This window comes from Lates calcarifer, linkage group LG23, assembly GCF_001640805.2.
Source record: "Lates calcarifer isolate ASB-BC8 linkage group LG23, TLL_Latcal_v3, whole genome shotgun sequence".
NCBI lineage: Eukaryota > Metazoa > Chordata > Actinopteri > Centropomidae > Lates > Lates calcarifer.
In genome coordinates, this window is record NC_066855.1 from 13,934,459 (window position 1) to 13,947,747 (window position 13,289).

Below are 13,289 nucleotides of genomic sequence, written 5' to 3' on the forward strand. Positions count from 1 at the left end.
TGGCATTTTCTCACCAGGTATATTTTTTAATACTCCACCATGATTCAGCACATTACACTGAGGAACAGCTGATGGATTTAACACAGGTAAAGTAGGCCTACATCCTAAAACACTTTACTCTGTTCCCTCGCCATCCAGCTGCAGACATACAGTATTTACATTAACCTACAGGATCTGCATGGTAAAACATCAAGTCTCAGGAAGGATGGAGCAGTGATAGGCTTGAGTTTATGTACAGGAATCATAACAACAGGCATCGGGTGGGTCCATGTTGGAGAAAACAGCAGTTGCAGGTTACAAGATGCTTCACGACACAGTGGTTCACAGTACATCAAAGCACAAATCAAGTCCATACACTTATAGCAAGAGTATAAAAAGAATTATTCAACAACAGGGCCACCTTATCCAACTGTCGGTGGCCCTGTGAAAATAGAGCAATGTCGCCATCTTGTGGTGAGATAACGCATCTGCTCAGCGAACATCAGAACAGACAACATTTAACTTCAACAGTTCGGCTATCTAAGTCAGTCAAGAATGAATGCAGTACACATACTATCTAAACTCTGGAGTAGTAGCTATCTACCGGTCTATCTGCCTACTCTTTATCTATCTAGCGCCATCTGCTGGAATCAGTACAAAAAGATATTTTATGACCCGACAGTCAGCTTCCAATGGCTTTGAAAGGAGAGAATTGTCCTGTACAATTTTAAAGGACCATACCAGTGATTTTTTGCAAGTTTTACCCTCTTAACTACAAATACAATAAATTATGTACACTTGATAAACTGCTGACAAAACCATACTGTAGTGTTTCAGGTTTTTTGTGCATATTTTTGCTGTTTTTCAAGGCAGCTAGGCTTTCCTTTGTTTTTCCTTTGGAAAAGAAATGAATTAGCAGGCTCTTAAAACCTGCTTCTTCTTCTTTTTTTTCTTCTTTTTTTTAAGGTCCATTATTACTGTGGGGGTAATGCTGTTTAATTGATCTACACTGCATTACCTCTCAGCAATAATGCAGATTTAACTTTTATTGTGATGGAGTCCACAAATTTCAAGAGTCTGTTAATTGATTTTCATATTGCATGAAGATCATATGAAACTAACAGCTACCTGGAATGTTAGGGATACGATGTGATGGGGGATCATCACATTCACAACATAGAGACAAAAACTTTATCAAAGAGAATAATACTTGATTACTTTAGGCTCTCTACATCCAGTGGGTTTAGACTTGATGGTGGAGATTTCTGATGTGTTTGAGGGTGAAAAGTACGAATGATAATGATAATAAATTTTCATTTGGAGAGCGTTTCAAGATACTCAAAGACGCTTTACACAGTTGATGATAAATAAGGAAAAACAACATAATAAGTGGCGGTTAAATCAAGTATTAAAAGCTCTTCTAAAAAGGTGAAGGTTTTGAATAACTTCTTAAACAGAAGTCACAGATGCACTTTAGGATGGCTTTCCTGATGTTTGTGCAACATTTCCTTCCCTTTTGTAATACTGATATTTCTATGTTTTCATTATTTGGATTTCTCAGTTGCATTCTGTAACATTTTATCTTCAGTTTTTGTGACATGAACTGGATTTGGACTCAGGAACGACAATTGTGGATTCAATTCCAACATTTAATGTCATTTTAAGCTCTTCAATTCCCTTTTTACCCTGAAACACAACAGCACGGCTTCTAAAACAGTCAGCAGCAGTATGAACTACACATCATTGGTAATAAATACACAGCAACATGCTAAATCACTGATATGGTCCCAAGTTAAATAGCTTAGTCATGGGTCTAAATGAACAACAGCACTTTCAACAGTAAAGGTATAAGACAACAGCCTGAAGAGAGGAGCCCTGTTTGAAAAAAGCAACATCACCCACATCTGAATTTATATCCAAACGCAACTTGGGACAAGCCTCACCTGCTGCAGGAGTTTAGGGTTTATCTACATTAATAATCTCAGAGGGACGGTGATGATATGCAGTCAGCCGTTAATGCAAGATGTTCTGATGGTTAGATTTTTGTTACTAAACAGAAATCTTCTAACAGCTCACACAGAAGACGCACGTTAATAGGTGAATTTTTTAGCATAGATTCTCGTGTGACCATCTTAGAAATGTCCCCCGAATGTTTTGATGCTAACACTACAGTCCTTAAAATACATGCCATGCTAATTTTTATTTTTATTTTTATTTTTTTTTGATTTAGGCCCTTGCTTATCAAGCACACTGATAAATCTGCCAGGCTCAACCGAAACGCTGCCGACCCATCAGTCACTGTTCTGGCTCTTAACGGGCTGCAGCTCACATGTTAAAGCACCACACAACACCCACACATCCTGACATCCTGGCAGTTGGGGAAGGTCTGCCCACACTGCTGCAGCTCATCTGACGAGTAGCAACCGCTAACACTTGGGATTCACAACACTGAGTTCAGATTTGACATGAGCACGGAGACGGCCGTTTTTATACTGACTTAAGTTAAGAGCATCTTTCTTTTTGTTTTGTCTTCCTTTAACCCTCCTCCTCCTCCTCAGGCGGTCACATGGCACAGATGGTAAGCCAATGGCAGGGCCTCGATCAGACCAGAATTTGTGTGTTTGTGTCTGATTCCCCTACGTGGTGGGTGTGTGTGCTCTTAGTGTGAGTGTTCACGTGCTGATTAGTGTGTGAGTGATGAGTGTGTGTGTGTTTCATTTTAATCTCGCCGATTTCATTTGTCTGTTGGTGGTCGTGCATGTGTTTGAGCTTGCCGTGAGTGTGAAAGTATTTATCTTTGCCCTCGCCGTGCGTGTGTTCCTCGTGTGTTAGGTCATTGTGTGTCAGATCTTCTTGTGTCTGTGTGTGCGCCTGTGGCTCCTCTGGATGTGCTCGTGTGTTGATGACCTCGTCGATCCAGCTCCTGAAGCGGCTGACCCGAGTATAGAGGGCAGGAGAGGCAGGGTCAGCGCAGCTGTAACCCCCGGCAACAACCCCAGTGAGGACCCATCGACCTGTCTCCCCCTGACACACCAGCCCGCCTCCAGAGTTGCCCTGACAGCTGTCGCCATGGAGGAGGCTGGTGTCTGGAGGACTGCCAGCACACAGTGTACCGTGGCTGGAGAAGCTGTCGCCATAGCGCTTCTTACATTGCCATGATGACATCAGAGGGACCCAGGATGCAAGAACTGAGTCTAGAGGAGAGGATGAGGAGGAGATGATTAAAAAGGTAAATGTCAGAAGAATGCAGAAACAATTAGCTGATAAATTGATTTCTTAATCGACTTAATCAATCAATCATTAAAGTCCTTCATCAAAACAAGACAAGTCCACAGCCATGCAGCCAGCAGCTCTGTGAGGCTGAAGGCACAGTGGTGCTTGAGCTAAATGCTAATGGCAGCATGCTAACATATTCACAGTGACAATGCTAATATGCTGATGTTTAGCAGTTACAGTGTTTACAATGTTCACCATCTCAGTTTAGCATGTTAGCATGCTAATTGGCCTAATTAACACAACAAAGAAAGTACAGCTGAGGCTGCTGTATTTGTTCATAATTAATATTTAAAGTAATTACAGTTCATTGTGATTGGAACCTGAATCAAATTTCATGGACCGTCCATCCAGGAGTTGTTCGGGCGTTTTACTCCAAACCACAAATGTCAACCTCATGGTGGTGCTAAAGGCAAAGTCATTGGATCGCCACAGTCAGTGGGATTAATCCCCTGGACAGCCTCAATAAGTCTTAATGTTTATTTTTAAAGTGAATCTGATTAAATCTGTGGTGTAACAGATTGTTTATTGTTTAGTACATGTGATTTAAGAAAATACAAACATATAGAAAATACTGACATGAGACAGCCGTTCCAAATCTTCTCTTTTCACTGCACTGCATTCCTGTTGTATCTAAACTATATTTTTAGATACATTCTGATGTTGGTGCCAAAAAAGGCTGGAGAGGGAAAAAGAAAAAACACATACCTGGTCCTGACCAGCCAGCGGTAACCATGACAACACAGGAGGATGGAGTATTTCCCTCTGATGCGGTGTCTGGACCAGGAAGGCATGCTGCATTGGTGTCAGGGTCAAAGGTCAGACAGTGACCTTTGGTGCTGGGGAGCTTCAGCAAAGCCAGATCATGACCTCCGCTCTGACCCTTGAACTTCCTGTGAACCACCACCTGCTCCGGGATGAGAGTCTGCTCCGACGCCCCGACGCGCACCACGTACTTGGACGGATCGTTGCCAAACCTGGAGGAGAGAAAAGAGGGTGAAAGCACAAACTTAAGGTGGATTTATACTTGTTAGTGTTTGGTGATCCCACTGAAGTTGCCACGAGCACAGGAACTGACTCATGATTCAGTGTCAGATTTACCTGCTGACACAGTGAGCAGACGTCAGGGCCCAGCAGGGGCTGATCAGAGTGCCGCTGCAGAGAGGACCACCATCTTCTCCTTGTGACTGAAGCCACACTGACACCTGCCACGGCCACGTGGTCCTGAGAGAGAACAGAACAAGATCACAATCTTTCTCCTATGTTTTAGTGTCTGAAGGCTGCATACAAAGTATGTCTCAACTACTGCCCCGGGGCATCAGACCCACAATACTTTAACTGCTAGTTAAAGTACTGTGTGGAATGTTTGACCACTAATAACGCTGTGTTTTTATGAACAGGTTCCTGTTCTGTCCAGTTTAACAGAGGACCCTGTGTGTCTATCATTTTGTTTTTAAATTGTGCTAAAAAGGTGCATATTCCTAAGTAAAGCTGTGATTAATCAAATGATCCCAAAACTATTTGACATACAGAAAATCTGTGGCCAGGTGATATTGTTCAGGCTCAAGACTAATGGTTGGTTTCTGGGACTGTAATGAAGATCCCATGTGTTGTCTGCTGTTGTGCATTGTACTTAATGGGAACTAGGAGGCAATGTGGGCATACTGTGCCACCAGTCCTAAAGCTCACCTGAGCATGTTTTCCTCTCCTTGGTTCCTCCTCTTGCTCTCATCCTCCACCAGCTTCCTCAGCCCACAGCTCAGCTCCTGAGGCTTGGCCTGTACGGTCGATTCCTGCGGCGTGACGTCACACCTCACCCCTGCGTCTGCCCTGCGCCTGCAGCCCTGGAAGCTCTGACCCAGAGAGGGACACTCTCCCAGGAACTCCTCCTTCCCCGTGCACCTCACCTGGTCCAGGTGGATGGGCCCTTTCCCCTGACCGAACCCTCCAGCTGCTACTGCTCCACCACTGAAAAGAAGGACATGTTTGGGAGGGAGTATGACTTTTTTGTGCTTTTTTCCCCCTTTTTTTCTGCTTTTTCTTTCATGGATATTAAGACTAGCCTGTGTCCGAGCTGTCTGCACACCACGGCTGCATTCAGGTCATTCCAGCCTGAATCACAAATACTCCCCCAGTCACCATGGAGATACACCTCGACTCGACCCTCCTTCCTGCTGCTGCCACCCACAAGACGCACCAGGGGACCTGACAGAAAGAAAAAAAAAATAGAATTACTGCCTCACAGTCGTACGCCTCCACCAACCAGTCCAGTTTCAGTTAATTAGCCTGTGAATTCTTAAAGTTACGGCTAAAAACGTGTTTTGTGTGGTAGCCTTGACCTTTGACCACCAAAATATAATCAGTTTCTCCTCGAGTCCAAGTGAATGTTTGTGCCACGTTTGAAGAAATTCTCTCAAGTTGTTACTGTGATATCATGTTCACGAGAACGGGACAGATGGACGGACGGACGGACAACCAGAAAACATACTGCCTCTGACCACAGCTGTCGCTGGCGCAGAGGCATAACGAGAAACACGAAACTCTCATTGATATTCACGTCCTTGCATCTACATACTCCAGCCTCCACTCACTGAGAGCGAGTTATATGTCCACTGACGGTGTTAAATGTCATCTGCAGCCCGGTGTGTCTTTGCTCAGCTTCTATTCTCATTCTAATGGGCTGTGTGTCGACAGGAGGCGCAGGACCTCTGGAGCGCCGAGACGGTAAACAACACTTTACTCTGTCTGCTGTCAACATGTGGCATTTAAACTCCCCCACCAAAGACATACACTGCTGTTTTCACAATGTGGTAACAATACAGTGATAGATAGATAGATAGATAGATAGATAGATAGATAGATAGATAGATAGATATTCTGCAGTTTACTAATGAAGTCAAGTAAATATTTCACAGACTGGCATTAGACCAGGCCTGTGCAGGGACAGCTTGCCCTTTTTAGTACAAAATTAATTGCAGTTGCACAGTCACAGTCAAACTTCTGTAGTGCAGTGCAATGACAGGCTATTGTTTTTTCATGGTTTCTTTCTTCCTCCCCTTCTTTCCTCACTGTAATTGGTTTCCAGTGAACAGAAACTCAAAAAAACATTGCACAGCGGTCTGGTCTGTTCTCAGCTGGTGTACAGAATACTCAAGTGTGGAGCACATAGCCCTGACTGTTGCATTAAAGCTGTCTTAAACTCCAATCTTTGAAAAAGTCATCACAATCCATGAGAGCAGAATCTGTTTATCAAAAACTGTAAAATGAATAGAGGGTTGAATTCTGCTGTAATCTGGATTTTGAAGACGATGACTATTATTTTTTGGGACTAAATTCTGACACAGGAGCTGAGTCACCTTATTGCTCCCCGCAGCTTTGATTCTATTGTTATCTGGGTCTGATGATTCAGCTGGGGGCAGCAGTGGCCTAAAGGTTGGGGAAGAGAGCTTGTGACTGGATTGTTGCCAGACTGCTCCAGACTATGGTTGTACTCATCAGCTTCGAGGTGTGAATGTGTTAACTGACTGTTGAACAGAGCGTTAAGGATCTCAGGGAAATGATCCTGAATAGATAAAAGTTGAAAAAACAGAATAAAATCATCTCTCACCTGTTGAAGGTGCGATGACCGGCACCTCGTTGGTCTCGTGGCTGGGTCGGCCCCGGCAGCGAACCCCGACGTCTTCGCTGTGGGAGCAGTCGGTCCGCCCCCAGATCCCGTGTTGACAGTCCAGCAAGGAGGTCTCTGATCCCTCACAGTGGACATCGTCCAGGAGGATCAGACCGACGCCCTCGCCGAATGTACCGTCTGACACGACCTCAGCGTGACCCCTGAAGGTGGAGGAGAGGTCAGTGATTATTTCCTGTTGTGGGCACCAGTCTATTTAAAGTTCTTGTAAAGTTTTAAAGTAATAATATTAGTAAATATTAGTTGTTCAGACACTATTAAAAGTGAGGTTGATGTTATTAATGTGTATTTTTCAGTAAAGCACAGACACTCCAGGGAAATAAGCAGGCTCCAGTTTTCTTGGAAAAGAACTGTATTTAATCGAAAACACAGCTCCCCACCTTCATCTCTCTGTCCCAACTGTCTGCCAAACATAACAACTGGTAGAAAACAAAATTACTCTGTATGACTACACAACTTTACTGTTACATATCTACACTTATATTACTGTTATTACGATGACATAATATCATGGTAGTAGTAATGAAATGATAAACTGGAGTAACAATTATAAAACTTGCAAACCTAACCAAAAGTCCAATATAATGATGTGAAATTATTCCAACTAAAAATATGTGAAACTGTGCATTATACTTAATTTATCATGTGAGCTGCTGTAGTAGGTTACAAATAATTTTATTCCTCTTAGCGTTTATTTTATTTTATCTTTTACCAGGACTTTATTAGTAACTTGCTTTTATTTATATTCCCATGGATTTATGAATTATGATGATTATATCATCGTGTCATCAGATTTTCCAGATTGGTGCACAGAAAGACTGACATCCAGGGATAATTTAAACCAGTGAGAAAAAGTGACAAAAAATACAGAAAATCTCTCATAGTATTGAACCAAAACTGTCTGAACACTTGAATTAGGTGTGTTTCTGTAGGATCTCTTCACTCATAGACAGAAGCTGATTGAGAAAATAGGTTTTTTGGGCTTTTAACGCCACGAAAACACAGTGTTGGTTAAATATTCATACCTGTAGCCCAGCTGTCTGCAGACCACCACTGCGTGCTGCTGGGTCCAGTGGTCGTCACACACCGTTCCCCAGTCACCGTTGTGGAAAACCTCAACTCGACCCTCCCAGGGAAAGTCTCCCCCCACCAGACGCACCACACCATCTGAAACAGTTTCATATCGGTCATTATTGAGTCCTTAGGGACCGTAAATGTGATTAAAGGCAGATACACTTGACTTAGCAGATGCATTAACATTAACCTCAATATATCATTTTCAGATTAATTATTAATCTTAGATTAGTTAGATGAATTGTAGATGCTGTTTCATGCCAGTAGATATGTTACTTCTTTGCTCTCATTAATCCTGTTTCAGCTTGTCACACAGAGGATGTTGCTGCTTCATGTGGTAATGATTTATTGATGTTCAGAGGCTATAAATATCAGCTTTGTAAGCCCATCAGTGTGTACAGTAGCCTGTGTGTGTGTGTGTGTGTGTGTGTACAGTGTGAGAACCTGTATAAGGGCTGCAGGAGACCCCAGCATCCTCCATGTGGTCACAGTTGTGTTGCTCCCAGTCACCATGGGGACACTGATCCAGGAAGAGCTCGTTTCCTGTGCACTTCACAGCATCCAGCAGGATCGGACCTGAACCCTGCCCGAAGTGCGCCCACGACCAGGCCTTCGCCACACCCCTGCAACACACACACACACACACACACACACACACACACACAGTGGAGGACATTGTAAATATGCCTGCCTTCTTTTAACAGCTCTACACTGTAAGATGGGAATCAGAGGCGTATATTGTACAGACTGTAAAGCCACTTGGGGCAAGTTTGCAATTTATCTTGACTTGACACTATTTGGTTCCTGATATTGATTTTATAGATATGAGGGATCCTCCAGCTGGATAATAGCGTTGAATGATGGTAATGATATTACATACTGGTAGACTGTCTCCATTCTCAACAGTATCCTAAAATATTATCATATTTAAAGAGTGATTTGCTTCCATAAATCAAAATATTTGCTGTCAAATGTAGTGCTGTCAAGTTACTTGTTACTGATTAATCAAACTATACATGGTAACCTTGTTCTGTGTCAGTTTTACCCTTACAGTCTATAGCCATGCTATCGATGCTATGAGGCTATGCTAAGGTGTGCTGCTAACAAGCTAATTTAATGCAGGTATAACATCGACCATGTTCACCATCATTGTTTAGCATGGTAGCATGCTGACATTTACTGATTAGCACTAAACACAAGCACAAAAAACAATCCTGGTAATCCATCCAATAGTTGTCGAGATATTTCAATAAAACCCACAGATGTCAACCTCACGTTGGTGCTAGGAAAGTAAGCGAATCACCAAAGTCTTTGGGATACATTGTCTTGTAATCACAGATGACTATAGAAAATTTCATGGTGATACATATCCATAGATTTTGAGATATTTCAGTCTGGACCAAAGTGGTGGATCCACAGACCAACATTACCCTGCATGGAACCAAAAATGATCAACCTTACCAGATGCATATTAATTCTGTGCCTAGATATAAACCTGGGACACTTGTAATGGTGCTCAGTTCTTACAAAATAAAACATAGTGGCCAAAAATAGCAAAGGAAAATGCTCTCTACATAAAGCATATGACTGAGAAAATCATCCAAATGAATAATAAATAGCTCGTACAAGGACGTTGTTGCATTCATGTGGTGATGATTTATTGATACCGAAATGCTACAAAAAGCACTTTTATGTGTTTGTTTGTGTCCATGTATTTCTGCTCCGGTGTGTACAGTTGAGGTTCATGTTTAGGCTGAAAGTAGAAACTATGTTGTCACTCATGTAACAGTGTAACAGAAAGCTGTGATTAGAGGGATGGTTGTTGTTGAAAATCATGTTTGTGGTAGAATTTAAACATGCCCAGTGGGAGGAGGGTTGTTTTGATTGCAGAGAACATGAAAAGTGTGGAAACGTTTGACACACATATCTATTACAAGGAGAGAAAAAAAAAAATATCCAGGTGGGAAAAATTCAAATCATTTTCACTTCATTTTATCTTTAAGTGTCAAAGCACATTGGTGCCTGTGTGCAGCTGTGTGAGGGCCTGTGCATCAGTATCAAGACATCTATTATTTAGAAGCAGAAACACAGATGGCGAGGTGTCCCTTGGTGTTAGAGGAGATGAAATGCAGCCTAATGTTGAACATGGAAGGGTTTGTCTCTCTCTTCACAGCTACAACTTCATCACCGTTTGACACTCAAAGTTGTCTGGGATGTTAAACCCCCTCTGCAGGGTATAAACTCTGTGAATAAAGAGGAAACATCTGCACAGGTTCAGATGTATTCTACCTAAACAGAGGTATTTCCCTGAGAGTTTCTTTAGTTTTGACTGAGTGAGGAAACCTTGATCCAAATGACTCTGATGTCGAGCCTCAAGGTCTTGACACTGATCAAGCTCACTAATTGTTATTTACACAATAGCTTAAGGAAAATAACTGAATTTTTTTGTTATAGGCTTTAAAAGGGAGTGGCAGTTCCTGTTTATCTAGTTTATAGTAGATAAAACACAACTGCAAGGATGTATCCCATTTCTATGATTCAAAATGATAAGATAGATAAAGATAGATCTATAGCATATGCTATGTTTTGATTGTGATATTATACATTCAATGTAATACAGCAGAAGATAACATAACACAGCAAGTGAGTGGGCAAGGACTCTGTCTGTTTCCACTAGTTTTCCTGTTTATTTTTTGCCCTGGTATAAGCTGGTGATATTCAGTATTTTTTACTGTCAACAAATCCCATGGAAACCAACAAACAGTGTTGAAACTTGAAGACGTGTTCCCTCATTATGATGAACTGCTAGAGCTCATTAGAGCACAGAATGTGTATTAATCTGCAGCTGGAAACAGTCAAAGTTTACTCCTGTTTCAGAAATGTTTGTTGAAACAACAGAGCCCAGCTATTAGGGAAATCAATGGGCCTTTTTTAAGAATGAAACTTAGGGTTAGGGAAGTCACAAAGTACTGAGAGATGAACCAATTACTCATTTAAAGTTTTTCTTCAAGCAGGAATCTGATGGTGCAGGACTTTTAATGTGAGAATTTGCTGATTTTCTTGGTCTTACATAATAGTAAAGTGTTAATCACCTCACACTTCAAGGTTCCTACAGTATTGTGATGGCCATTTTTTCTTTTTCTAATGTTTTATAGAGCACATTAGGACTGATTAATCAAGAAAACAAGCAGCAGATTAACTGAAAGTGAAAAGAAAGGTTTGTTGTTTTTTCATGAGATTTGTTGAGAAATAAATAGTAAAATCAGCCTTATCCTTCAATGCACAGTCCCCTCCACACCTTCAAGTGTGATTTAACATGTTAACCCTGTGGTTAAGGACCAGCTCAGACAAGAAATGGATAAAATGTCACCACATATGTTAACTCTGTTTAGGGGGAAGGTGCAAAAAACCCCAACATACCCAAAACCGAGTTGTCTGCACACCACCTCTGCATCTCTGTCGTCCCACTGGTCGTCACAGACGGAGCCCCACCTCCCAGCGTGAAAAACCTCCACCCGACCTTCAAAGTCTTCCTCGCCTCCGACCAAACGCAGCGGAGGGCCACTGCCTGCAAGGTAGAGGCGGGGTGTAGAAGTATACCTGAAATTCAGCAGCACCCTGCTATCTGTCTTAGTTAGCCTCCCAACAATTCATTTTTATTTCACATTTAAATTTCCTCTATTTGACTACTGGTACATTACTGCCAATGTAGGGATATATAAAACATTGGTACACAGAGTTCTGTCACAGGAAAACAAATTATTTAGAAACAAAATCTCTCAACGAGAATAACAAAAATAAATCTGTCCCTCTCAGGTGTGTGGTGGGCGAAATATTCAGGTCTGGTTGCCATGATGCTGTGGAAGTCCATACTGACCTTCTGGCGGCGCACACACCACTGCTGCCTCGTTTCCATGGCTACAGTCACCGGTGACGAACGTCCTGCTCCGGCACTTACTCAGGGTGTTCTCATCCCCGCGGCAACCCAGGCGCTCGTAGTGAAAGAGGCCAGAGCCCGAGCCGAACTGTGAGTGCTGCAACGCCGTCCCAATGTCCCTGTTCAAACAACAACATACTGAAGTACACATTGTAGGTACATGAGTATACACTACTACTATTTATTTGACAGCTTTAGTTACTAGTTACTGTACTGTTTACATACGAATCATGTGAGAAGATTATAAAATGTGATGCTTTTTAAAATTAAACTGCCTTATAGTATATTCAAATAAATGATTAGTCAGTTAATCAGTCAGTTAATTAACAGAAAATTGATTGCCAACTAATTTGGTTATCGTTTAATTCATTTTCTGTGCAAAAATGCCAAATATTTCATTATTCCAACTTCACAAATTTTAGAAATTGCTGCTTCAGTTTATTGTTAATAATTTTGAGGTTTGTATTAATAATTGGACAAACCTTAGGAGTGTGTTACCGTGGCTTCTGGGTGTTTAGCACTATTTTCTGAATTTTTGCTAACCAAATAAAGAATTGGTTAATTATGAAACCTATCAGATTAATCCATAATGAAAATAATTATTCTTTTCTGCAGCCTTGAACAGGTAAAGCAATAAAATGCTATGAGTACCTTTACTTTTATTACTTTATGTAAAGTTTCCAGTTTGTACTTACTGAAGCTAAGTATTTCTACCATGTGGTATTAGTGCTTTTACTTAAGTAAAGGATCTGAGTAGTACTTCCTCCACTACAGATCAGACTTGTATGTTGTTTTCTCCTACCCCAGGCCCAGCTGCCTGCAGATCACACTTGCGTCTCTGTCCGTCCAGTGAGAGTCACACACCGCTCCCCACTGGCCATTCAGATAGACCTCGACCCGCCCGCTGCCGGAGGATGAGGTGCCGACCAGACGAGCAGCACCTGAAAAACCAGAGAGACAAGGATGGTTAATGCTCAGAAAACATGTAAATATTCATCAGTAATAGTGAAACCTGCCTCATTGTCTCACATAAACAAATGTTGAATGCTGTGGTGTTCTTCAGTAAATTATTAGTCAAGTAATCACTCTCTTTAAGCAAGCAGTGCTTCTATATATTTCTGGCCTGTGACGCCTTAAAAAGAGGCAGCGTCTACTTGAGTTCCTTCATCAGTTGTGGGCAGCTGAACAAAAAGAGTGGTTATTTGAATTCATTTAGACATTAGACACAAGCTAGAAACAACATTACACAACAGAATTTAGTACAGAAGTATTTTCTCTCTGTCCTATTCTTTCAGTCATCTCATGACACCTCAGATTTACTGTGCACAGCTAATTGATTAA

The 13,289-nt window shown here is 41.7% G+C and overlaps 1 protein-coding gene across 1 annotated transcript in view; it reads right to left on the reverse strand.

The window, feature by feature from the left end:
* The window catches only part of LOC108883013 (neurotrypsin), a 27,424-nt gene continuing 14,135 nt past the window's right edge, over positions 1–13,289 (reverse strand). Inside the window, exons 4-14 of the mRNA XM_018675858.2 lie at positions 12,751–12,889; positions 11,889–12,067; positions 11,432–11,579; positions 8,456–8,634; positions 7,963–8,104; positions 6,860–7,080; positions 5,316–5,457; positions 4,942–5,220; positions 4,354–4,476; positions 3,961–4,229; positions 1–3,173 (exon numbers count right to left, since the gene is read on the reverse strand). Of these exons, the coding sequence (XP_018531374.1) occupies positions 2,581–3,173; positions 3,961–4,229; positions 4,354–4,476; positions 4,942–5,220; positions 5,316–5,457; positions 6,860–7,080; positions 7,963–8,104; positions 8,456–8,634; positions 11,432–11,579; positions 11,889–12,067; positions 12,751–12,889 (2,414 nt within the window). The 3' untranslated portion in view covers positions 1–2,580. The remainder of the gene's footprint in view (positions 3,174–3,960; positions 4,230–4,353; positions 4,477–4,941; positions 5,221–5,315; positions 5,458–6,859; positions 7,081–7,962; positions 8,105–8,455; positions 8,635–11,431; positions 11,580–11,888; positions 12,068–12,750; positions 12,890–13,289) is intronic.